This window comes from Mauremys mutica, chromosome 1 (genome assembly GCF_020497125.1).
Source record: "Mauremys mutica isolate MM-2020 ecotype Southern chromosome 1, ASM2049712v1, whole genome shotgun sequence".
NCBI classification, from domain to species: Eukaryota; Metazoa; Chordata; order Testudines; family Geoemydidae; genus Mauremys; species Mauremys mutica.
In genome coordinates this window covers 363,821,259-363,848,282 of record NC_059072.1, presented here as the reverse complement: position 1 = coordinate 363,848,282, position 27,024 = coordinate 363,821,259, and the positions used below count along the sequence as shown (strand labels likewise).

At 45.5% G+C, this 27,024-nt stretch overlaps 2 protein-coding genes across 3 annotated transcripts; both read right to left on the bottom strand.

Annotated features, from left to right (window-relative positions):
• Positions 1-4,831: 4,831 nt before the first annotated feature.
• LOC123362438 (olfactory receptor 52D1-like) lies at positions 4,832-11,505 on the bottom strand. The gene is made up of 4 exons (XM_045002739.1): positions 11,481-11,505; positions 8,320-8,592; positions 7,741-8,220; positions 4,832-4,914 (listed from the first exon to the last, which is right to left on the bottom strand). The coding sequence occupies exons 1-4, from the start codon at positions 11,503-11,505 to the stop codon at positions 4,832-4,834; spliced, it is 861 nt and encodes a 286-aa protein (XP_044858674.1).
• Positions 11,506-18,957: 7,452 nt separating this feature from the next.
• LOC123353270 (olfactory receptor 52N4-like) lies at positions 18,958-26,391 on the bottom strand. 2 transcript variants are annotated; one of them, XM_044994244.1, is made up of 3 exons: positions 26,352-26,391; positions 23,345-23,512; positions 18,958-22,819 (listed from the first exon to the last, which is right to left on the bottom strand). In XM_044994244.1, the coding sequence occupies exon 3, from the start codon at positions 22,773-22,775 to the stop codon at positions 21,837-21,839; it is 939 nt and encodes a 312-aa protein (XP_044850179.1). In that variant the 5' UTR covers positions 22,776-22,819; positions 23,345-23,512; positions 26,352-26,391; the 3' UTR covers positions 18,958-21,836. The 2 variants fall into 2 exon arrangements, with proteins under 2 accessions (XP_044850179.1, XP_044850189.1); XM_044994254.1 differs by lacking the exon at positions 26,352-26,391 and adding an exon at positions 26,238-26,304.
• Between the last annotated feature and the right edge of the window lie 633 nt (positions 26,392-27,024).

Here is a 27,024-nt window from a genome sequence, read left to right as displayed (position 1 = left end):
TTTCCTAATGAAAATGGAGCAGTTCTTAGAGGGTGTTCCTGAGGAAATAGAAAGGTACATCCTAGATGGGAAGCCCAAAACTGTAATTGAGGTGGGAGAGATTGAAACCAAATGGGTGGAGGTGGCGGAAAAGAAAAAAACGAGTAGCAATTGAAATGGATATCAGAAGGGGCAACCCGAGACAACACCCTACCTCCGAGGGCAGCCCAAGGCCCCACCTACATCCCAAGGAAAACCCCAAACCCCTTTTCATCCCACCACGCCATTCTCCAGCCACCCACCTTGGCCCAGTGACCAGTCAGCTGGGCGATGTTTTAAATGTCATGAACTGGGGCATGTGAAGGCCAACTGCCCAAAGAACCCCAACAGACTGCAGTTCATTACGCCGGAGTCACACCCAAGGTCCTCAGGCTCAGATGCCTCCCAGGTACCGTCAGAGCGAAGGGAAACTGTGAGTGTGGGCGGGAAGAAGGGTACAGCGTGCAGGGACATTGGAGTACAAGTGTCAGCTATCCACCAATCCTTAGTGGACCCCAAATTCATCAACCCAGAAGCCCCGGTGACAATTCAACCCTTCATGTCAAAATCTTTTAAACCTGACTACAGTTGAGTTGCCTGTCCAGTACAAGGGCTGGTCAGGAATGTGGACTTTTGCAGTCTATGATGATTATCCCATCCCCATGCTGCTGGGGGAAGACTTGGCCAACCATGTGAAGCTAGCCAAGAGGGTAGGAATAGTCACCAGCAGCCAGGCTAAGCAAGCTTCCACACCCATCCCTGTTCCTGAGCCTTCCACCAGGGCCCCAACTGTGTTACCAGAGACCCAGACATAGGTGGTGGAACCAGATCCCCTGCCAACAACTACAACAGCTGAAGTAGATCCAGTCCCAGAGACCCAGCCAAAGCCAGTCCCAGAATATGAACTGGTGAATCAACCAGCACCAGAACCATAGCCAGCACTGAGTCCAGCGCTTGCAAGACCATCTGCAACTTCAACACCAGAGGGCACCAGCAGGCCTGCACTGGCAGCAGCAGCAGATAACCCTACACAAGAAGCTCAGCCAGAGCCTGAAATACCACATAATGCACCAGCAGAGAGTGGTTGACAGTCAACAGAAACAACCCCATCACCTGCCTCGCTTCCAGAGGGACCAAGCCCCGGTCCACAATCCAGTGAGGAACTGATGTCTCCAGCATCAAGGGAACAGTTCCAGGTTAAGCAGGAAGCAGATGACAGTCACCAGGGAGCTTGAACGGTGGCACGGAGCAACCCACCCCCTCTCAGCTCTTCTAACCGATCCCGGTTTGTTATAGAACAAGGACTTTTATACAAGGAAACTTTCTGGTGGACACCAGGAAGACTGGCGTCCTCAAAGACAGTTGTTAGTTCCAGCTAAGTACTGGGTAAAGCTCTTGAGCTTAGCCCATTATCAATCTTGTGGCCATGCTGGGGTGAATAGGACCAAAGACCGTTTGGGGAAGTCATTCCACTAGGAGGGGATGGGCAAGGATGTTTCTACCTCTGTCCGGTCTTGTGAGGTGTGCCAAAGAGTGGTAAAACCCCAAGACCAGGTCAAAGCCTCTCTCCAGCCACTCCCCATAATCAAGGTCCCATTTCAGCGAGTAGCTGTGGATATTCTGGGTCCTTTCCCAAAAAAAACACCCAGAGGAAAGCTGTACATAATGACGTTCGTGGATTTTGCCACCTGATGGCCGGAAACAGTATTCTTAAGCAACACCAGGGCTAAAAGTGTGTGCCAGGCACTAAGAGACATTTTTGCCAGGGTAGGTTGGTAGATTCAGGAACAAATTTCCTGGCAGGGACCATGAAAAGCCTGTGGGAAACTCATGGGGTGAACAACTTGGTGCCACCCCTTACCACCATCAAACCAATGGCCTGGTGGAGAGGTTTAATGGAACTTTGGGGGCCATGATACGGAAATTTGTAAATGAACACTCTAATGATTGGGATCTAGTGTTGCAGCAGTTGCTTTTTGCCTACAGGGCTGTACCACATCCCAGTTTCAGGTTTTCAACATTTGAACTTGTGTATGGCCACGAGGTAAAGGGACCATTACAGTTGGTGAAGCAGCAATAGGAGGGGCTTATGCCTTCTCCAGGAACTAACATTCTAGACTTTGTAAGCAACCTACAAAGCACCCTCCGACACTCTTTAGCCCTTGCTAGAGAAAACCTACAAGATGCTCAGGAAGAGCAAAAAGTCTGGTATGATAAACATGCCAGAGATTGTTCCTGCTGGTACTATAAAATCCCTCCTGGGCAGAGGCACAGAATCCTTTTACCTGTACAGGGTTAAGAAGCTCAGGTAACCTAGCTGGCACCTGACCAAAAAGACCAATAAGGAGACAAGATACTTTCAAATCTGGGGAGGGGGGAAAAGCTTTTTTTTTTGTTCTGTTCTTTGTCTGTCTGTTCTGTGTGCTTCCTGGAGACAGATCAAGGCGGCAAGCAATCCAACTCCATTAGAATTAGTAAGTAATAATAAGGGAATGTGTTAGCTTACTTTTATTTTGGCTTGTGATTTTCCTTGTCTAGAGGGAGGTTTTGTTCTTGAGTCTTTCGTTATTCTGTTAAGTACTTACCTTCCCGATTTGACAGAGGTGATTCTTGAAAAGGGGTGTCAGGGTTCGGGGGGATACTTGGGGAAGGTGGGGCTCCAAGTGGCCCTCCCTAAATGTTTGTTTAAATCACTTGGTGGTGGCAGCGTTACTTAATCCAAGGAATAGGGGAGTTTTTAACCTAAGCTGGTAGAAATAAGTTTAGGGGGTCTTCATGCGGGTCCCCACATCTGTACCCTAGAGTTCAGAGTGGGGAGGGAACCCTGACATGTGTTTGCTTTATTTTTTTCAATAAAATCATCTTTTTAAGAATATGATTTGATTTTTTACTTTTAAAAGCAAGAGGTCTGTGCATACGCTACTGAAATAGCTAAGTGGAATAAAGGTTCCAAGATCAGCTGGTACAACAGCTGTGTTTTCTTTTGTTTCTTTTCTTTCTCGGCTTAGAATCATAGAATCTCAGGGTTGGAAGGGACCTCAGGAGGTCATCTAGTCCAACCCCCTGCTCAAAGCTGGACCAATCCCAACTAAATCATCCCAGCCAGGGCTTTGTCAAGCCTGACCTTAAAAACCTCTAAGGAAGGAGATTCCACCACCTCCCTAGGGAACCCATTCCAGTTCTTCACCACCCTACTAGTGAAAAAGTTTTTCCTAAAGTTTTTCCTAATATCCAACCTAAACCTCCCCCTCTGCAACTTGAGACCATTACTCCTTCTTCTGTCATCTTCTACCACTGAGAACAGTCTAGATCCATCCTCTTTGGAACCCCCTTTCAGGTAGTTGAAAGCAGCTATCAAATCCCCCCTCATTCTTCTCTTCTGCTGGCTAAACAATCTCAGTTCCCTCAGCCTCTCCTCATAAGTCATGTGCTCCATGAGAGAAAGCTGGTTGCAGCACTACTACCAAGGCCAGGGGGATCTGTAACCTTGGGTGAAATTTAATGACCTGTATTATATAGGAGGTTAGACTGGATGATCTAATGGTCCCTTCAATAAAGAAAGCAGACCAGGCATTTATATTTGCTGTGATCATTCAATTCCCCTGAAAGTCTGAACATGTAATACCGATAAAAGGAAATTGTTTATGTAATCCACAATTGGCCTGTGGAACTCCTTGCCACAGATATTATTGGAGTGAAGTGCTTAGCTGAATGGGATTCACAAATAGATTTGCCATCGTAGGTGGCACTATCTTTAGTTAAAGCTGTCTGAGATCTTCAATAAGAAGACCTCATTTTCAGTTGGATGTAAATTTTCCAAACTGTAAGTGTTCAGAGTGATATTTCCTACGCTGGGTGAATTTGTTTTTGAAAGTTTCAGACATAAGTTAGGAGTTAGGAGACAATGTCTTGGCATGTTATTCCAGTGAGGAGCATTTCCACCTGCATATTTTCCAGCACATAAATGTCAGGTACCAGCCACCTCCCCCACTTAACAACCAGAGCCCTGAAATGCAAGAGGAGGAGGTGACAGCCTCCCTACATTAACACACAGCTGGCTCTTAAGGGCTTTACTCACTTCTTGTTCCAAGGGGAGTTTTGCCTGAGTGGGGCCTGAGCAAACTATGGGCCAGGGCCCCAGAATTCAGCCTTTGTATTATACATCTACTAATACCTTTCTCCTGGAGGATCCACTGGGCCTCTGGGAAACATGCATTCACCTTGGGTAGGAAGCCATCAGCTGGGGAGGACAGGTGTGCATAGAAAATACTGGAGCACACTCATCCACTGTTGGAAGGGCCCTGGGATGTTTACTGGCTATGCAGGGCAGAAAGTATCACAAACTTACTGTCTATCCCATCATGCCCACATTGCACTAAGTTTCTCAAGGAGGTGAGCTCCTCAGCAAGAGATGGTACCTGTGAATCCTGAGACGGACGTGTCTTCCCTGGGAATTCTCCTCGGGTAGCCGTGTCCCACACCTCTCTCATTCCAGTATCTGCAGCAGCGTCCTACGCCGAGAGCCGACACACGGGTGTGCACAGTTTATAACATAGCTTTGTGCAGTCTCAGGGGGGTTCGCTCAGCCTCCAGGGGAGAAGCAGCATCTGGATGCAAACAGGCTGGAGACCAGCTGGTCTGTGCTTCTGTGCTAATTATCCAGCTTTAGGAGTAAACAGTAATTAAGGGACTTTCCCAAAGGGAGATGAGAACTCTTCAGCTCTCCCCTGAGTCAGACAGAAATTGGCTGCTCTTTGTGTTTGTATATATGTAAAAATTTTAGTTGATTAGGAAGAAAAACTAGGAATTAGTCCTAGATCTCCATAGACTCTGATACCTTGTCAATAACCAGGATGGAGGGGTAGATAATAGACAGATAGATCTGGAGACAGATGCCTGAGGGGAGACACAAACAGTCTGCAGGACACAGAGTTATTGCTAAAATATCAGAGATTAGTAATTCTCCTCAGTAAGTATCATCATGCTGTGCAGCACCTTTCACTGAAGGATTTCGAAAAGACTCAGGAACGTCAGTATGAATGTATCCCCATTATACAGATAAGTAAACTGAGGCAGAGGGAAACGTGACTGTTAGCTCCCTGCCTGTAGAGCCAGCCGTAGAGCAGGGAAAGAACTACATTTCCCAGCAATCCCTTGGCCGCTATCAACAGGAAAGGGAGGGGGAGGGAGTGTGGTAGCTGGAACCTCATGCTGCAGGTTGCTGTGAATGGAGAGCTCACTGCTAGAGTGGGGTGGCACTGTGAATGGGGAACAAGTGTGCCCAAGGAGTAGAAGGCTTTGCCCCAGATATCTTCTTCAGAAGACATCCCCAGACTGGCTTAGGGATACTGGTGTGACCTCACCTTGCAGCCCCAAAGAAGGAATTGGGTGGACTAAATGGACAGTGCCCCTCTCTATCTGAAGCCTAGCAAGGGAGGTACGTGGATTCCAGTAGAAATTAAAATGAAAAGTAAGGGAGGGGAGGCTCTGCTAGGAGACTTCAGCAGCTTCAGATACAGTACCAGGCACGTAGGAAGATTTCTACTTCTGAGCCATGGAAGCAGAAATTGACTTTTCCTTTCCAGATTCCGCTAATATTCAGAAAGGGAATCTAGCACCTGCCTTCCCGATTTGAACACCTCAAAATTCAGGAGTGCGCAAGCTCAATTTGGGCAGCTGTTACTTCATTTCTCCCAAATCAAATATACTGATCCACTGTATTTTGCTGTAGAAAAAGTAGGATAAAATTGAGCAAAAAATGCTTCCCAGCGGTTTTTAGGACTGGAATTGCTATTTTCAACAGCCATTGCCTTTTTTTCAAGTTTTATTTGTTTAAAAGGAAGACAGTGATATTGCATTGGCAAATTCCCCATAGAAAGAAAAAGTGGAACAAAAGAATAATAAAGGCACCTCAACTTTTCCTCACTTATGGAGGGCAGTCTTATAATATGCATCCAGATCTCCTCCAATCACAGAAGCTGAAAATTGTTTCACTTTACTGCAGCTCTGTAACCATACGGGAACCAATCCTGTCTGTGTTCTATACACATCCAAAATTCCTACTGAATGACCCGCCCTGGGAGCGAGTTACCAGTGACTGGGGCGGAAGGAGGGTGCAGGTGGAGGGGGCAGAGCCCAAGTCTGCAGCAGCAGGGTGTGTGTGGGTGAGAGAGCACTGGTGGCGGGGGGGGAGGGGGAAGCTCAGAGTTGGGGCAGCACAGAGTGTCTGTGGGGGAGAGCCCAGAGCTGGGACGGCAGGGGGTGCGGGTGGGGGGAGGCCCAGAGCTGGGGCAGCTGGGGTGTGTGGTTGAGAGCCCAGGGCTGGGGTGGGTCAGCCAATTTTTTTTCGCTTGGGGTGGCAAAAAATCCTAGAACCAGCCCTGGTGAGAGCAGAATCTGACCAGTGTTGGGCCCATGCTTGTTATGAACGGTCTGGTAACACACATACCCACTGCAGAGACTTTAGCTCCATTTCTTAACAAGGGAGTGAAGTTGCTGAATTGGAAAACTTGAGCTAACTATGGAAAAACCACACCTCCCAAAAAAGGAAGAAGGAAGTTGCTGAGACAGAGAAAGGACACAGTAAGAGACTAGGAACTGGTCTTAAAAACAAATATTTCTCTAAACTATTCCCTACACATTTGTAGTTCCAATTTAATCAGATTGACCCTTTATTTTTTCTGCATTCAGCACCCCAGGCCTCCCTCCCATGCCCTGGCTGCACTGTGCTGATACCTGGAGTCAGAAACCTGGTAGGGTGGTGGCCACCCCCCCCCCCAAGATCTAGGTGACAAGACCCTTCTCCCCAGCATCTGCCTCCCATTGGGTTCACATCCTGCCTTCAAGGCCCTCCCCTGTGGTGTCTCCCAGCATTGCCCATGGCCCCACACTGCTCTTCACAGCTGCTCATCATGCTTGGCTGCCATTGCAAATGAGGGTATTAAAATAGCCCCAAGTAGCCCAAACCATATATAGTGTAAAAACAACAATAACTTTATTATACTAATAATTTCTAAGTGCATTGACTGATGGTAGTCAGTGTCCACATTTTGTGTTGAAATATTTTGTCAGGGTTAGTCTTTATTTTGTTATCCTCCAGGTTTCCTGAAGGATTGGACGTAAAAAATCAGGTAAATTTTGCTCACCAGATCACTGTACATATGATAAAAAAGTTCAGCATTGTAGATTCTTACTTTCCCCTCTGGCTGTCTGAAAGCTTAGCTTCTGTTCATCAAACTGATCACAACCCCTATTCACAAATGGACTAATGCAAAGCTCCTTGCTTCAAAAAGCTGCATTACTTCTCGTAGGCTGGAACTCATGGAAAAGCCGAGTGACAGGGGGTGTTGGACTGGGGGCTGACCGGTGACAATGAAAGAAGTCAGGTGATGATCAAAGAGAGGGAGCTTCGCAATGGAGAGGGCAGTGCTTGGTGATGGAGTGATAAGACATTAGGTGTGAGGAAGTTCTCAGACTCTGAACTTCCACAATGCTGAGCTCAGTCAAACTGGGACAGAGCACACTTGGTTAATGAGGAGAAATCCTTTCCCCCTCTTGTCACAGAGGATCAAAGTCAGTGGTCCGAAAAGCACATTCTGCTGGTGTATTTGACCACTTTGTCACGAAGCTCTTTGGTTTTGACCCCATAAATGATAGGGTTGAGCATGGGGGGAATGAGGAGATACAGGTTGGCCAAGATAATGTGAACGTGGGGCTCTATACCCTGACCAAACCGGTATGTCAGGCTGGTGAACAGGCCAGGACTATAAGTTGTTAGCATCACACAGATGTGGGCTGTGCAGGTGTTGAGGGCTTTCTGGTGGGATTTCTTTGAGGACATTTTTAGGATGGCCCTGATGATCAGACCATAGGAGATGGCAATGAGCATCAGGTCTATCCCGCTGACTACAAATGCTATAGCCAAGCTGTACATCCTGCTAACTGTGATGTTCCCACACGATATCTTCGCCACAGCCATGTGCTCGCAGTGCGTTTGGTGGATAATGCGGTTGGCACAGAATGGCAACCTACTCAAGATCAGGGGCAGAGGCAGGATGAAGAGAGCAGACCGTATCAAACCTACAAGTCCTAACGTAGCCACTCGTGCGTTGGTGAGGATGGTGGTGTATCTCAGAGGGTTACATATGGCAACGTAGCGATCGAAGGCCATTGTCACGAGGACAGCTGACTGCGTAAAAGAAACTGTGTGAAGGAAGAACATCTGGGTGAGACACCAACCCACAGTAATGTTTTTGAAATTGAACCAAAATATACACAGTGCCTTTGGCACAACCAAGGTACATGTGGCGATGTCTGTGAGCGCTAACATGCAGAGCAGCAGGTACATCGGCTTGTGCAGGGTCTGTTCCTTGCCTACAATAAACAGAAGCGTGGCATTTCCCAACAGGCTGATAATGTAGGACATAGAGACAGGAATGGAAATCCAGATGTGGGCAGCTTCCAAGCCAAGGATCCCCGATAGGCTGAATGTTGAAGGGTTAGAGGGGGTGAGGTTGAAAGTTGCCATGATAGGGTGCTCAATGTGTCGATCAGGCTCAGAAGTCCACAAGGTGCCTGTGAAGAGAGAGAAGCACAGCAAGGGGGTTACACGCTTTATACAATAAATAGTACGGTAAATATTTTATCTTTATTAACAACCTAGAAAGGGGGGTCAGCAGTGAGGTGGCACCAGCTTATTTAAAGATGGCACCAGATTATTTAACTCATAGTCAAGTCCACAGAAGTCCTCAAAGCCAGGTGAATGGGCAGTATGATAGCAGATGCACTTAGGTGTCAATATCGTCAATGCAGCAAAGAATCCTGTGGCACCTTATAGACTAACAGACATTTTGCAGCATGAGCTTTCGTGGGTGAATACCCACTTCTTCGGATGCAAGTCGGATGCACCCACGAAAGCTCATGCTGCAAAACGTCTGTTAGTCTATAAGGTGCCACAGGATTCTTTGCTGCTTTTACAGATCCAGACTAACACGGCTACCCCTCTGATACTTAATATCGTCAATGTGTATGTCCACTGGAGGGAAAAGCTTGAACTCCTTAAACACCTTATAAGGTTCTAATTTAACTGTATGAACTCCAGACAGGGACCTGGGCATCATGGTTCAGAGCTCTGTGAAACCCTGTTCAAAGTGAAAGCATGGACAGAAACTGAGCAAAGCACTAGGTTCCAGTAGGAGGGAGATGAGGAATCATAGAGAAAATACAATGCCATGAGATCTGTCGGTCAATGTTTCACCCTCCTCTGCACTCTCCTGTGTAGTATTGGACTCCTTTCTCCCCCAGGATATTGCAGAAGTAGAGAGGCCAGGGCAGTGAGAATGAGCAAGGGCCTGCAGAATCTCTCATATGGGAGAGATTGAGAAGACTAGGATTGTTACCTTAGAAAGGAGATGAATAAGAGGTGACATGAGGAAAAACCTATAAAATATTGACTAGCAGAGAGTAGATCGACATGTGTTCTCCCTGACTCATAATACAAGATCAACAGGACAGTCAACAAGAGGTAGTTGACACCACAAGATAAGAAAGAATCAGGAAGGATTTGTAGATTAACATGGATAGTGAGACTATCCAGTTATAATAGTTATAGCTAAATAAATATTTTGGAAAGCCCATACACCCACCTGTTTCAGGGCACAAGCTAATCTCTAGCTTTTAGGCATTAGGGTGACACCCTCTTGATGGTCATCACCCCACCATCCCCCTAGTGCTGTGTTACTTACACCTTCTTCTGCAGCACCTGACACTGTCACTGTCAGAGAGAGGACACCTGACTGGATGGACATAGCTCTTATCCACGATGCAATTGCTATATTGGAAAGAAACCAAGTTTCCCTAATGGAAACAGCTGTTATCATGCTGGGTTCTGACTTTGTCCTTAATTGAATGGGCACAAAGAGCACGAAAGGCACAAAGCTCTTGATATTTAGGGCTACAGGCCAGCACCTCTGTTATTTCCCTTGTTTTTTTTGGTGAGACTTTCTTGTAGGCACGCAGCTTTGTCTGAGACATAAGTTACAGGTGTTAACAGACAAGTGTAAGCAGAGACGTGTGCCAGCAACTCAGCTGCTAACCCTTCTCGTGACTGAATATCAATGAAGTTTGCAAATGACAAAAAAATTGGGCGATTGTAAGTAATGAAGAGGACAGGTCACTGATTCAGAGCAATCTGGATTGGTTGATTAACTGGGTCGAAGCAAACGATACGTGTTCTGATATAGCTATGTAGAGATCTACATCTAGGAACAAAGAATGTAGGTGACGCTTCCAGAATGGGGCACTATGGGAAGTACAATGTCTTTAAAAAAGATTTGGGGGTGTGAAGGGATAATTAGCCAAACATGAACTCCCAGTATGACCATGTGGCCAAAAGAGATAATGTGATCTTTGGATGATAATGAGAGGAATCTCAAGAAGAGATAAAGAAGTTATTTTACCTCTTTATTTGGCAATGGTACGACTGCTGCTGGAATCCTGTGTCCAGTTCTGATGTCCACGATTAAAGATGGATGTTGATTTATTAAAGAGGGTTCAGAGAAGACTCACCAGAATTATTAAAAGATTAAAAAACCTGCCTTATAGTGGTAGACTCAAAGATTTCAGTCTATGTAGATTATCAAAGATGGTTAATGGATGACTTGTTGACAGTCTGTAAGTACCTACATGGGAGCAAATATTTAAGAATAGGCTTTTCAGTCCTGCTCTAGGACTAATTTTTAGGAAATGCTTTGGCCTGCGCTCTACACGACGTCAGACCAGATGATCACAATAGTTTCCTATGGCCTTGCAATCTTCGAACACGTCCCTAGGAGTCAGTTGGAGGAATATTGCCTCTACGCTTGTGCATGAGCTTATTGAATGCATTTTTCCTATTCGTGACTGTGTTGAATTTAACTCTATGGGGAAAAATTCTCATGCGACTATAGAGCCTTGAAAATGTTACTGTAGGTGTGTGTTTCACGAGACTCACAGATCTCATGTGACATTGCCTGGAGAAACGTTTTACGTGGGAAAAATAATGACGTGAGCCCATGTAACCTCCACACTGAGGAACGAATGTACAACCCTCACCATTAATGACTATCAGAGACAGCTAGCAACTGCTCCAAGAACATCCTGGGTTTAATGTCTGTGTCCCAGTGGTCCCCATTTTCGATCAGGTGCCAGTAGTTCCTGAACATGGCAGCTGGGTTCATCTAGGCCAGGGGTTCTCAAACTGGGGGTTGTGACCCCTCAGAGGGTTGCAAGGTTATTACACAGGAAGGGGAGGGGGTCAGGAGCTGTCTGCCTCTACTCCAAACCCTGCTTTGCCTCTAGCAATTATAATAGTGTTAAATATATAAAATGGTGTTTTTAATTTATATGAGGCTCACTCTCAGAGGCTAGCTATATGAAAGGGTCACCAGTACAAAAGTTTGAGAACTACTGATATAGGCCCTCACCTCCCCCAGAGTTGCCCGCTCTCATTGTAGAGTGTGCATACTGCTCAGCTTGTGTGATGTCCATGTACAGCACTTCCCGAAGCTGCACACAGTGTATATCTGTGCACCAAGATCAGAAGCACAGGTGCCTTGGTACTTTCAACGCTGTGTGAGATTTCTCCCAAGTGAGACACAGTAACTGATTACCCACCAGTCAATGGAGGAGTTTAGACAGGGTATAACAAGAGCAGCATCAGAGGTGACCTGGCATTTGCCTCTCTCTGTGTGAGTTTTCTCACCGGTGAGACAGTCACTGATCTGCCCCTGGCCAAGGGAGCAGGGCGGGAGGCACTTCATCCCCTGCAGAGGAAGATCTGTGGGGTGCATGGGGCAGCTTGGACAGTGAGGGAGCCTTGTTCCTGAATAATTGAACAAGAAAAATTGCCTCACAGTGATACCCCTCACCCAGGGGCAAAACCATTTACCAGACCCCACCGCGACAGCTCACAGAAATATCTCCTCAGACTAGGTTAAACTCAGTGTCTGCCTGCACCTGGGAAAAGGGAGAAATCAGCCTGAACTCCCTTTCTGGGGGTGAAGAGAACCTCATTAGCAGCTCAGCCCGTGCTGGAAAGGAGAGAGAGACAGACCCGGCAGGAGGAAGAGAGGACGTGGAAACTAAAAGGAGACAGTGTGAGTCACTCTTCCTCAAAACGACACAAAGCTTTAATGTATTGCAGCCCATTAGAAACCCGGACATACCTTCCAGACGCTACTTTTCTGTGTTGGCAATTGCTCAGGTTCCCACAAGGCTGTAGTGAGGTTGCTCACGGAAAGAGGGATAGTCCAGAGTGGGGAAGCTGCCAGAGACAATCTACCACTGTGCGGTACATGTTAATTTACAGTCTGAGACACCAAACCCCGCGTCCAGGAGGGTTCCGTCCAGAGGCCTCGTTACACCTCTTTGGTCTGTGCATTAGGCAGGGTGTCTATTCCCTATTTTGTCCAGTTTCAGGACTCCGTGCCACTGTGATCTGGATACTGCACACCCCATCGTCCCACCTTCCCCTTCCCCCCCCTCCCCACCGCGTTCTTGGACCTCCCCCGGTGAGATTTCCAGCACTGCCTGGATACGTGTAAGACAGAAACATGCTTTTATTTTTACTTCATTTTGTCACTTCTCATTCTCTCCAGACCCAGAGATGCAGGAGCACAGAGAGAGCAGACCCTTCTCCCCCATGAAATAAAATTGTTATCCTAATTGTTCTGAACCTTTTTGCCACTCATCTCAATGGGACCAGATTTAGGCTTAGTGTTTAATATTCTGTGGCACATTATAGACTAATAGACTTATAGATGCATCCGACAAAGTGGGTATTCACCCACGAAAGCTCATTCTCCAAAAAGTCTGTTAGTCTATAAGCTGCCTCAGGACTCTTTGCTGCTTTTACAGATCCAGACTAACACGGCTACCCCTCTGATGTTTAACGTTAGACACACAGCTATTAAAATTGTGGCTTTGGGTCCTGCAACAGAGATCACTATTCTGTCATGGTGTTGAAAGAGTCTGAAGGAAACCTCCAGTTTATGTGGCGTTCAGAGACCAGGCATGAAAGATGGGGATTTCAAAACATGTGGGTCCTGATTTTCCTTTCAGGGAAGCCAGTGTCAATCTGAAGTGACCCACTGAAGGCAGAATGTGAGAGCAGAATCTGGCCAGTGTGTGACCCATTCTTGTTGTGAACCCTCTGGTAACAAAGATACCCACTGCAGAGCTTTGACTTTACTAACTAAGAACACAGTGAAATTGATGATTTGGAAAAACCACACAGCCCAAAAAATAGGAAGCTACTGAGACAGATAGAAGGACATAAGAGACAACAAGGAACTGATCTTAAAAACAAATATCTGTCTAAACTAATTCCAATACATTTGTAGTTCCAATTTTACCAGGTAAATCCACTGGTGCGTCTGACAATAGTAAACAGTTCAACACTGGAACCCTTCCTGAGCCCTCAGCACTAACTTTAATGCAGAAAGAGGCAACTCACCGTAATACTGCTCAGCAGCAAGAGGGAATATCCTTACTGCAACAGGAAGGCAGAGCCCTGAGAATCACTGTATGAATCTCACATGTCTGACACTCGCTGTACTGGACAGCAACTTTTATGATTCCCTTGTACAGTCTCTGGGGACTATCTTATTGGCCAGGACTCCCAGACAATTCCCAGGGCTCTGTGAGCAGCGGGAAGAGCAGAAAATAGACCCTGGAGAACTTCAGCTTGAGAGTCTCCCCCGGGAGTGAAGAAATGATTTCCCAATACCAGGGGCTCAGATTGTCAGGACAAACTGAGTCTTGCAGACAGTTCAGTCTAGCAATTGACGATGGCTGTCTTTTCTGTGTGTAATGTGCTGCCATCTGCACTATGTGTGGGAATGCTGCCACAAAATACGGGACCAAAATCCATTTTCAATTGCCCATAGCAGCATAGCACTGTGTACTCACCATGTAGTCGCAATATCCATTCCATTAGCCTCTTAAAAGTCACCGGCACCCTGTGGAGGAAAAAATATGTGATCCTGGATTGATGCAAGCAGAAGGGTATGGAAAAGGCTTTCATCTCCCTGAATTCTGGCATCAAAGGTATTTGCCAGTATCTCTTTGTGAGGTCTAAATTGGATAAATATCTTGCAGCTCAAATCGTTTTAATAGTTCATCCATTCTCTGCATCGGCTCAGCATAAAATGTCAATACTGTGTTGATCTTTCAGAAATCTATGCAGAAATGGGTTGTATTATCCTGCCTCAGAACACGTACCATGGGTGTTCTCCACTCACTATGTGATACCTTCACCCCTCCCATAGCAAACATGACCTGGAGTTCATCTCACATGGTATACCACACTTTATGAGGAGAGAGCCACAGAGTTTCCCATGCCTGATGCCCGGGACCATTTCACTATGGTGGTATTTTAGGTGGATGTGCCCTACTGGGTTGAGAACACAGTGGGAAAGAATCAAACAACTGCTACATCAGGATCTTTTCTTCGAGCTACAGTCCCTCCCCCATGCTTGTCTCATAGGAGCCTGTGGGCCTAATTTGAGCTCCACAGGGTATGAGTGTGATGGGTTGTCACCACTGGGCTGCCGTCTGGGAACTGCGGGAACTGCTGGGCCCCTTCTTACCACCCAGCTGGGCTGGTCCTTTTTCAAAATGCTTCTCTGTGACTCAGCCTCTCCAGGCCCTGTTATCACCAAACACAACAGCCTATGGCACCACAAACAGAGCTACCCGAGGGATTACTTAACCAACCAAGGACAAACGGCAGACACCAGGTCAGTGGGCCTGCAATGACCACAGCCCTGGACAGCATCCAGAATGTGTTCACCTGTGGACTGGATATCCTGGCCTGAGACACAATATTGTTCAGGAACGAGGGGCAGACCAACTGACCATTCATGCCTAAGGTTAAGATTTTGTCACAGTTATTTTTAGTAAAAGTCACAGACAGGTTGTGGGAAATAAAAAAAATATTCACAGAATCTGATGACCTGTCTTTAATTTTTACAAAAAAAAAGAAAAAAGAAAAAAAAAAAGAATTGGAATGGACAGGTTGATGATTAAAGCCTGATCAGGAGGATGAGAGCCCAAGCCCTTCTTCGGGAGGGTTGGGAACCTGCTGCTTCCGCAGCTGACAGTGCTCAGTGTTCTGAAGCCCATGACACAGCCCCAGCATCATGAGCTACGGAGGCCCCTGCCACCCATGGTAGCTCAGAGCTCTGGGTCCTCCCACAGTAGCTCAGAGCTCTGGGTTCCCCATCTCCTACGCTGGCTGACAGCTGCTGGGTCCTTGGCCACCCAGGCACCTAAGAGCTCAGACTTCTGATACTGCCTCCCACAGTATTCTTGCCAGCAAGTTAAAAAAGTATAGATTGGATGAATGAACTGTAAGGTGGATAGAAAGCTGGCTAAATCGTCAGGCTCCATGGGTAGTGATCAATGGATCGATGTCTAGTTGGCAACCAGTATGAAGCAGAGTGCCCCAGAGGTCGGTCCTGGGGCCGGTTTTGTTCAACATCTTTATCAATGATCTGGATGATGGAATGAATTGCACCCTCAGCAAATTTGCAGATGACACTAAGCTGGGGGTAGAGGGAGATACACTGGAGGGTAGGGGTAGGGTCCAGAGTGACCTAGACAAATTGGAGGATTGGGCCAAAAGAAATCTGATGAGGTTCAACAAGGTACAAGTCCAGAGTCCTGCACTTAGGAAGGAAGAATCCCATGCACTGCTACAGGTTGGGGACCAACCAGATAAGCAGCAGTTCTGCAGAAAAGGACCTGGGGATTACAGTAGCAGGTCTGCTCTCCTCCCTGGTCTGCCAGAAAATGAGCTGCTCCCCTGCCTTTTTGCCTTTCTCAAGCACTTCTCTTCAGACTTGATTTTTATGCCCCATTTTCATGATAATTTACTTGATGAATATTTGGCTTCTTTGAACTCAATTTGAAATGTAGCTACAAGTTCAGTGGCTTTGGGAAGTAATTCTGCTGCTTTGTATAGGTCTGTGTCTCTGGATTGTAGCAGATTTGAAACAGCATTTACCGTGTACAGAATCTTTCTTTGGAGCACAATGAGAAAAACAAAACTACATTTTCCATTGATTTCTTTAATGCTGAAGGATCATAAACTTCAAAGGTAATTTTGCTTAGGAGAATTATTTCTGTGGGTGCCTTCATTGTGTCTAAATAATGAATCTGAGAGGAAGGGGTGATTTGTTGATCAATTGTGTAGTCAATTGCTTCACCAAGCCTTCGTTTGTTATGACTTATGTTCAAGAGGCCAAATGAACAAGGTCAGGTTTACTGCTCCAGACTCATAATAAAATAGTACAGAAAAGAGTTTTTATACAATACCAGTCTCTGTGAAACCCTCTTGTGCAGTAATGTTACATTCTCTTTATGTAGAAAGTGGATCCCCAAAGTTACACACATTTCAACTTTTATCATTTATATGAGGATTTCACAAGTTACACATCCCTTTACACGTCACTAAAATCCAACCCATCAGTTTGTCTCAGTTCCCTAATGTACGTGGGGAGAGGTAGCCCATAAGGCCAGTTAGCTAGCTGGATATATTGCATTTTTTTTTGGTCATTGATTTGATTGATTATATTTATTTTCTTGAGTTTTGTTTATGCTGAATTCCAGTATATGTTATTCATAATACTTATTCATCATAGTTGGCTGTAATGCAAGGAACCTACAGGTCTGTATCCTGTATGACTACCTAGAGTATGTTAGTATAAGTGTTTATAACCTTTGGTATAGATAAATGGCCTACTGGTTACCCCTTTTGACTTTGGGGAACTGAATAGAGAAGTGACCAAAAAACTGAATATGTTTTCCATAGGTCTGTAACAGACTGGTAACTGCAGGGTACACCGCAGGATAATGGAAGTAATAAGTTAGGCCAAGGGTAACAGTTTCGGAGATGAGATAATCAAACATATTAACCTAGAGAATAAGTGTACCCGAAGATTTATCTGGGTGAGGAAATAAGATTTTGGCATGGTAGGTTGGGACCTGATTAAGGAAGTACCAGGATCCCATAAGAAGGCAAACAACCTTGCAGGAAGTTGACTCTTTTCGATCTTCTATCAAACTATCAGCTCAGCTTTGCAATACAGGGTATGTCTACACTACGAAATGAGGTCGATTTTATAGAAGTTGATTTTTAGAAAGAGATTGTATACAGTCAATCCTGTATGTTCCCACTAAGTGCAGTAGGTCGGTGGAGTGCGTCCTCAATACCATGGCTAGCATCGTATCACGGAGGGTGCACTCTGGGTAGCTATCCCACAGTCCCCACTGCCCACTGGAATTCTGGGTTAAGCTCCCAATGCCTGATGGGGCAAAAACATTGTTGCAGGATTTGGGCATATATATTAACATTTCTTCTGCTGGATCAGAGTTCTGCCTGCACAGATTCTTCTCCCCATACAGAAATCAGATCCAGTGTCTCCCGTTTGCTCCATGCTGGAGCTCGTTTGTGATTCTGGGACTGCATGGTCACCTGTGCTGCTGAGCTCACCACGCTGACCAAACAGGAAATGAAATTCAAAAGTTCCCGGGGCTTTTCCTGTGTACCTGGCTAGTGCATCAGAGTTGAAAGTGCTGTCCAGCGCGGTCGCATTGGAGCACTCTGGGATAGCTCCCGGAGGCTAATACCGTCGAATTGTACAATGCTGTATCTGCACTACCCCAAATTCGACCCAAGAAGGTCAATTTTAGTGCTACTCCCCTTGTCGGGAAGGAGTACAGCAGTCGATGTTAAGAGTCCTTTAGGTCGACAGAATGGGATTGGTTGTATAGCTGCATTGCTTATAAAATCTGGGGTTGGTGGTGTAGCTGCATTGCTTATAAAATCGACCTAATGTGTCTAAATTCAACCTAACCTCATAGTGTAGACCAGCCCACAGCTTAGCTGCTCAACTCTCAAATCTAATCCCTGCCAATTTGGGAAGCCTAGACCATCGAATCCATCAGGCATGCCAGAGACCAGGGTGGTCCTTTGTCTCCCACTACCAGGCCTTCAAGGAAAGATGTGATTATGCTAGCTTAAGTAGTCTTTTAGACTAGAGATGTTAACACCAAGGGTTATAGAATTTTACTATTTCTTTGTGACTCTGTGTTTTATAGTATTTATTATTCTTTCATTCATTTTAATAAAGATGTTAACAATTGGATATTGTCCTCAGGAAAAGTGTCCTTGCCACACACCCCGAGGGTCCTCTCACAATGTTGAACTTTCTGTGTTCTCTAACCCTGTAGCCTGAATTGGGACAAGAACCTAAATATCTTCTGGCCAGATCATTGACAAGTCATAATAAACTAGCCCATAAATTCAGGTCAATATAACTATTATGGGAAACTTTCCCAGCTTCTGCATTACCCATTCGGAATTGACTCACGAAAGGGTCTGAGTCCCCCACTCCCACTCCCTTTACCCACAGGACAGCCTGGGCTCAAGGACTCCCCTTCCATATTCCTGTGTGACAGAGTCCTCATAATGGTGACAAGACAGGGCCCAGGATTCCTGGGAGGCTGAAACCCCCATTCTCATCATGGTCACATCGGACTGGGGCTAGGGTGTCCCGACTCTGGGGTGCTCTCTTCACACTAGATGCGTCACTGACTCAGTCAGCAGTGCATTACATTCAAAACAAATATAATTTATTAAACAGCAACTGTAAGAAAAATAAGGAAAAAATGTGAAAGGTTCAAGGAAACAAAGGACCCCGCTCTGTGGGCACAGGGACACCACAAACAGCTGTCCCTGGGATGTAAGGAAAGTTCACCGTCTGTTCCTCACACGTCCCAGGCCTCCTGCCCAGGCACTGGCTGCTCTGAGGTGGTACTGCAGGTAAGGCACCTGCTCTGGCAGTGGCCACACACCCTCAAACTCTAGGTGGCAGAACCTTTCTCTCCAGTATCTGCCCTCCCATCAGATTCATGTCCCCTCTTCTGAGTCCAGCCTACAAGACCCTCTTGTCTGATGATGTCTCCCAGTGCTGATCCTTGTGCCCATGAGCCTCCTTGCTCTCCCCTGTAGCTCATTGTGCTCAGCTGCTATTTTACTTGTGGCACATCTGGCATCCACTATTCTGGCTCTGACTCCCTCAGCTCCCCGCTGTAGCTCAGCCCTGGCTCTCTGCTGGAGCGGCTGGTCTGTGCCGACCCAGCTCCCAGTTCTGGTCTGCTCCAGCTGCAGCTCCCCAGCTCTGCCTCAGCACCGCTGCTCTGTCTCTGGCCCAGCTTTAGCTCTTCTGGTTCAGTGCTGCTTCTCTGGCTCCGGCACAGCTCTGCCTTCTGGGCTGCTTCTCTGGCCCTTGTGTTTCTGGCTGCTGCTGCCAGATTTCTACTGCTTTAATAGACCCAAATCACTTCAAAACAAACCTAAAAATAGCCCAATCTATTTTTGAAACAAAGTTTTTGTTGTTTTTGTTGTTGTTTTACTTAACACATCAGTCTATGCGTCAAGTAACACATGAAAGCTTTTGTTAGACACCTAGTACAGATTTGATTTTTTTGAAAAGCTACAAGCCCAGGTAGGAGTTTGTCCACATTAACAACAAAGCTATGAGATGACAATCAAATTAAAAATCAACCCCCCAAAACCGGTCCCAATTGAGGTTTGACAGGTATTTCAACAAAAAACAGCAAATTATGGTGTTAAAAGGAACCCAAAACATATGTAGTGTAAAAACCACAATAACATGACAATATTATTTATTTCTAATTGCATTCAATGATGGTAGACAATGTTCACATTTTGAGTTGTATAAGTTTGTTACTTTTAGTCTCTAAAAGGCAACATTTCATCCTTGCTGTCTTCCTTAGAAGTAGAATGCCTCTGCTGCTGGTCATACATATCAGCACTGACCAGTGCAATCATTTCTCTGATTGATGCAAACTCTTCACAAAAGATTTGGTATCGTATATAGGCCCTAACATGAAGAATGTTTTCTCACAGTTCCTCTTGCATCTTATTGGACAGTTTTGTTTTTATCAAGTTTATCTGAAAAAAACAGTCTTTCAAATGCAGTGTAGGTAGCAACAGCAGTGAAAGAGCAAACAAGCCAAGTTCACTAAAATCTTTGTCCCCAGTGGCATCCATGTGTTCAAGACGTTCAATACAAAACTGCTCTGCTGGATTGTTCTGAGTACGAGGCCGGTGAACCAAAGACAAACCTCTCTACTGCTGCTCCAATTCTCCAAGGTCTTCACAAAACAATGGAAAAGATGAGATGTCAGCCAGTCTAGATTGTTGAGGGATTCGGACATTTGGTGGCAATCTCTGTTTCACAAACTCTAAGATTAAATCTTCACACCTACTTTTGATATCTTGGACAACTGGAACGGTTAATGTGTATTTTGAACGTTCCAGCTGAAGGCAACTCCAAAATCATCTGTCAAAAGTGGTAAGTTATTTGTTTCCAACTCAATGTCATAGTTTAACACAGCAGTCTGTTACTGGGGTTTTTTCAGAACCACCAGGAGGGGTAACTTAACTATTTATCTCCAGGCGGTATCAGGAAGAAATAAATGGGAACACAGAAATTCTGTCTGATCAAGAATTAGATGCAAGTCAGCATGCTTTTGTCTAACACTGCAGTTTATTCGATTGAAGCACACACAGACATAAGCAATAGGTTTAGAACATCTCAGATATTTACCTAACATCTGGAATGGTATTGAGTAATTAACAGCAGGTGGTCAGTTTCTCACCTGTGGGGAGACAGGGTGTCAGGAAAAACTTTTCACAAGATGGCTTCAGAGAACTGCTCCAAAGTACACTGTCTTAGGTAATCTTTTATAACTTCTCCAAAACACATAGGTAATAACGAACCCCGCTGGATCATCACTTCTTGTAACTTTGAATAAATTTCTACTATCACAGGCATCTAGACTCCAGGTTTTCATCCACTTATCTTCTTTCATTCTCTGTTATTTACTTGTCTGTCCGCTCCTCCCATTCTGATTAGCAGAAACTGCCAGCAAGATTTTGACTTTGCATCTAAAAGCCTGCTTTCTAATTAACCCTAAACGATGTGATATTGGACTTGGGGGGTTGGACTATATGACCTCCTCTTCCAACCCTAACAGTCTATGATTCTATGATTCTGTTCTCTTTTATGAGTTCATAGTGGCTGAGTGCATTTCATATGTTTGCAATTAGCTTGATCACATTCTGGGGTACACAGCCCTCAATACCAGGGTAACACAGTCCAGTTCTCAAAAACACACAGTTATACAACTCTCACCAATAAGCTTTTGTAGAATGGCCTAAATTCCTGCAGCAGATTTCCTGTATTAGCACTTTCCAACAGAAACATTTGGTTTATACTCCAGGCTTCCTGAAAGATTGGATGTAGAAAAATCAGGTAAATTTTATTCACCGGATCACTGTACATATGATAAATAAGTTCAGCATTGTAGTTGCTTTCTTTGTCTTTGGCTTTCAGAAAGCGTAGCTTTAGTTTGGCTAACACAGGGACTAATGGAAAGCCACCTTACATCAGAAAGCTGCAGTATATTCTAGTAGTCTAGGAGTTATGGAAAAGCTAAGTGACAGGATTTGTGGGGTTGGTGGCTGATGGGTGACAATGAAAGGTGATGGTGACGGGGGGAACTCAGCAACGGAGAGAACAGTGCTTGGAGATGGAGTGATAAGATGTTAGGTGTGAGGAACTTCTCAGACTGTGAACTTCCACAATGCTGACCTCAGCCAAACTGTGACAGAGCACCCTTGATAAATGAGGAGATGTACTTTCTCCCTCTTGTCACACAGGTTTGAAATCAGTGGCCCCAGGAAATCACATTCTGCAGATGTATTTACCCACTTTGGCACGAAGTTCTTTGGTATAAACCCCATACACGATTGGGTTGAGCATGGGGGGAGTGACGAAATAGAGGTTGGCCATGATGATGTGAATGTGGGGAGCGATGCCCTGACTGAACCGGTGTGTCAGAATGGAGAAGAGGCCGGGAGGATAAGACATCAGAATCACACAGATGTGGGCTGTGCAGGTGCTGAAGGCTTTCTGGTGGGCTTTCTTGGAGGAGATTCTGAGGAGGGCCCTGATGATCAGACCATAGGACAGGGCAATGAGAGTCAGGTCTGACCCAATGACTACAAATGCCAACACCAAGCCGTACATCCTGTTTACAGTGATGTCCCCACACGACATCTTTGCCACAGCCATGTGGTCGCAGTATGTATGGGGGATAATGCGGTTGGCACAGAATGGCTGCCTGCTCAGGAGCAGGGGCGGGGGAAGCATGAAAAGAACAGCTCTTATCAAACCCACAAGCCCTAGCTTAGCTATTCGTGCATTGGTGAGGATGGTGACATATCTCAGAGGGTTACATATGGCAACATAGCGATCAAAGGCCATTGTGACAAGGATACCTGAGTGCATAATAGAAATTGCTTGAAAAAAGAACATTTGGGTGAGGCAGCCATCCACTATAATATCTTTCATATTGAACCAAAATATCAACAGTGTCTTCGGCATGACACAGGTAGACATGCTAATGTCTGTGAGTGCCAGCATACATAGCAGCAGGTACATTGGCTTGTGCAGGGTCTTCTCATTCCCTACAACAAACAGAATCATGGAATTTCCAAACAGGCCAATAATGTAGAATGTAGCGAAAGGGATGGAAATCCAGACATGGGAAGCTTCCAGATCAGGAATGCCCATTAGAATAAATGTTGAAGGGCCAGAGGGGGTGAGGTTCAAAGATGCCATGAGGTGGTTGATGCGTCCATCAGACTCAGGAATTCTCAAGGTGCCTGTGAAGAGAGAAAAGCACAGCCTGAGTGGGTGAGGTTTACACACTTTATAACAAATAGCACCGTAATTATTTTATACTATTAACAATCAAGAAAGGAGGTTGAGCAGTGAGGTGGCAACATTTACACATGGCACCAGATTATGTAGGTCATAGTCAAGTCCAGAAAAGCCCTCAGAGGGAGCTAACCAAGCCAGGTGAATGGGCAGCATGATGGCAAATGAACTTAGATGTCACTTGTCTGTGAGATTTCTCACTGGTGAGTCACAGTCACTGATTACCCCCCAGCCAAGGGAGCAGGTGTGATGGGAGGCACCTCACCCCCTGCAGAGGAAGAGTTGTCATCTCAGAGGATGCAGGAATCAGGGATGACTGGGGAGCTTGGAGAAGACACTGGTGCCCAGTGTGCTGTTGGAACCGGGACAGCATGGGATGGGGAAGGAGAGTACGGACAGGTGGTCAGAGTGTTTTGGTCAATTTAAGCATCTGAGGAGCAAACTGTGATGGGTTCCCCCCACAGTGATACCTGAAATTGAGGTTCCACTGAGTGCTATGACTCACGAGCCTGGGCTTCCTCTCTCAATGTGCTGCTGTGACATGCTGCAGACCAGCTCCGGGTCCTACACCTCCACCATCATTCACACAGGAATGGACACTCCCAGCCGCTGTTACATGAAGGCTCTCTGACCAGCCACTGCATGAACCAACAATAGAGAGTCTAGAGCCAAAATAACCACCATCTCCCTAGTGCAAGACCCCAGGTCTGTACCGTCCTGCACTGGTCCAAACTCCAACCAATATGAATTTGTTACCCGGTTCTCCCCTCCTTCAATGAGTGGAGGACAATGCACACTTGTGGTAGCCAACCTGAGATTTTTCCCACAGACACTTCAGTTAAAGGCATACTGGACTTGGGTGAAAACATAAAACAAGTTTATTGTCTAAAAAAGATATATTTTAACTAGGGCTGTCAATTAATCACAGTTAACTCATGCGATTAGCTAAAAAATTAATCACGATTAAAAAATTAATCGTGATTAATCACAGTTTTAATCACACTACTAAACAGTAGAATACCAATTGAAATGTATAAAATATTTTGGATTTTTTTCTACATGTTCATATAAATTGTATTCGGTGTTACAATTGAAATCTAAGTGTATATTATTTTATTACAAATATTTGCACTGTAAAAATGATAAACAAAAGTAATAGAATTTTGTTACATAACTGCATTTAGAAACAAAACAATGTAAAACTTCAGAGCCTGCAAGTCCACTCAGTCCTACCTCTTGTTCAGCAAATTGCTAAGACAAACAGGTTTGTTTACATTTACATGAGAGAATGCTGCCGTCTTCTTGTTTACAATTTCACCTGAAAGTGAGAACAGGTATTTGCATGGCACTTTTGTAGCCAGCATTGCAAGGTATTTACATGCCAAATATGCTAAATATTTGTATGTCCCTTCATGCTTCAGCCACCATTTCAGAGGATATCTTCCATGCTGATGACGCTCGTTAAAAAAAAAGTGTTAATTAAATTTGTGACTGAACTCTTTGGAGGAGAATTGTATGTCCCCTTCTCTGTTTTACCTGCATTCTGGAACATATTCCATGTTATAGCAGTCTCGGATGATGACCAAGCACATATTGTTCATTTTAAGAATGCTTTCACTGCAGATTTGAGAAAACACAAAGAAGGCACCAATGTGAGATTTCTTAAGATAGCTACAGCTCTCAACCCAAGGTTTAAGAATATGACGTGCCTTCCAAAATCTGAGAGGGACGAGGTGTGGAGCATACTTTCAAAACTTAAAAGATCAACACTCTGATGTGGAAGCATGAAAGGACATATGAATCTTTAGTGCATCTGGCAGTTAAATATCTTGCGATTCTGACTACAACAGTGCCTTGAGAATGCCTGTTCTCACTTTCAGGTAACATTGTAAACAAGAAGTGGGCAGCACTATGTCCTGCAAATGTAAACAAACTTCTTTATCTGAACGATTGACTGAACAAGATATAGGACTGAATGGACTTGTAGGTGCTAAAGTTTTACATTGTTTTATTTTTAATGCATTTTTTGTACATAATTCTACATTTGTAAATTCCAGTTTCATGATAAAGAGATTGCACTACAGTACCTGTACTAGGTGAATTGAAAAATACTATTTCTTTGGGGTTTTTTTACAGTGCAAATAAGTGTAATAAAAAATAAATACAAAGTATGAGGTGTACACTTCATATTCCGTGTTGTAATTGAAATCAATATATTTTAAAATTTAGAAAACATCCAAAAATATTTAAATAAATGGAATTCTATTATTCTTTAACCGTGCAATTAATCTCGATTTTTTTAAATCGCTTGACAGCCCTGTTTTTAGGTAATTATAAGAGATAGCAAACAGGTCAAAGTAGATTACCTAGCAAATAAAAAAAAATAAAACCAATCTTAACGCACTAGTTAGATTGACTATGAATTAGCGAAAGCAAGAAGGAGTCTAGTGGCACCTTAAAGACTTACAGATTTATTTGGGCATAAGCTTTTGTGAGAACAAAAAACCCACTTCCTCAGATGCAGCTGGACTCCTCGCTAGTTTGTGGATACAGACTAACATGGCTACCCCTCTGATACTATGAATTAGCAGTTTCTCACCCTGATCGATGATATATGCAGTGTGGAAGATTGCCAAGGCATAAGCTCCATGTGCTTTGCAGCTTAGGTTTCTCAGGTTTCCATACACAGGCTAGCTTAGGATATGGCGGGAACCCTTTGTTTCAAAACTTGGTTCCAAGACCAGTTTGTTAGAAAAGTACAGACTCCCCAAGATGGAGTCCAGAGTTATGTGGCCTGGTCACATTCCCTTGTAGTGTCATAGCATCCATTACTTATAAGCAATGCTGTAAGTCTGTCACAGATTTCAGAGCATTCACAGATTCCATGATTTTCTGGGACATCCATGAATTCTGATGCCAACCAGTGTGACTGACCCCAGGGCCACCAGAGGAGCTCAGGTAGCACCGGGGTGAAGTATATCATCCTGTTCCCCCGGCAACAATGGCCATCCTGGGCCAGCACCCGCCAACAGCAGTGAGGAGGTCCCAGGCTGCCCCCTGCCAGGAGTGGCTGCTGTGGTCCAGGCCACACCACCCTCCGAGCACCAGCAGGTGCCCCAGAGGGCCCCCCCAGCACCAGATTGCGCCTCAGAGGCCCCCCTCCAGAGCAGCAGCTGTGCCCCTGGAGCCCCCCAGAACACCAAAGATTTAGTCAGGGGTATCTAGTACAAGCCATGGACAGGTCACGGGGCTGTGAATTTTGGTTTATTGCCCGTGACCTGTCCCTGACTTTTACTAAAAAAGCCCATGACTAAATCTTAGCCTTACGTACAGGCTGTCTGGAGCGTTCTCAGGAAGCCTCACCAGGTGGAAGATCAGTTTCTCCCACAGGCTTTTCTTTTCCGCAATGGCTCATTGCCTTGAAGAGGCCCTTCCCTAGGTATCTGGACTGAAAACATCTTGCCTACTGGGTGTTACCCAGGTGTAACTACAGATACGTAGTTGTAGTGGTCCAGCGGTGGGGATCCTCCTCCTCCGAGTCCGTGGAAGACCAGTCCGCCTCACTATCTCTGGGCATCACCTGTTGTGGGGAATTAGCTGTGCAGCGAGTCTCTAGCTCAGGCCTGTAGTCAAGGGGGCCAGCAACAAACACTATTAAATAGCCCAGGCCCTCAGGCAAGGCGAGGCCACAGGAGTCAAGGGGTCGGGCCTGAGGTCAGGGCTGAGCTGCAAAGGAAGTTAGGTAACCCAGGCCCTCAGGCAGGATGGGGCAATGGGTCTATAGCTCGGGTCCATGTCCAGGGCCGAGCAGCAAACACAGGGAATGCCGGCCCTTAATCAGGGCAGGGCAACAAAGGCCTATGGCTCGGGCCTCTGGTCAGGACCGAGGATCAAGGCGTTCAGGCATCCTAGCTCTGGTGGATGGCCGACAAACTCTGGCTCCTTGTCTTAGAGAGGGGAGACTGCCACCCCAGTGGCAGTGGTGGTGCAGGCCCACCCACTCCACTGTGCCCCGTCCCAGGGCCCTATGAGTGGCAGTGACCACAACACACTGACGTAAACGTAGGCGGTGCCACAGCCAGACTAGGGTCACCTGCCCCTGCACCACTTCATAACTCCCCCACCCCAGGGTGTGCCTGGTACTGTAGAG

Excerpts from the sequence above, each read along its gene's own strand:
- LOC123362438 (XM_045002739.1), bottom strand. The coding sequence starts at position 11,505 with ATGAGAGCGGGCAACTCTGGGGGAG. Across the intron at positions 8,221-8,319 it reads GCTCACAGACATCGCCACAT|TTTCTTTTACGCAGTCAGCT; the intron begins GTACCTTGGTTG and ends TCCTTCACACAG. Across the intron at positions 4,915-7,740 it reads GACATACCGGTTTGGTCAGG|GCATCTGTCTCCAGATCTAT; the intron begins GTATAGAGCCCC and ends GTCTCCCCTCAG.
- LOC123353270 (XM_044994244.1), bottom strand. The coding sequence starts at position 22,775 with ATGGCATCTTTGAACCTCACCCCCTCTGGCCCTTCAACATTTATTCTA.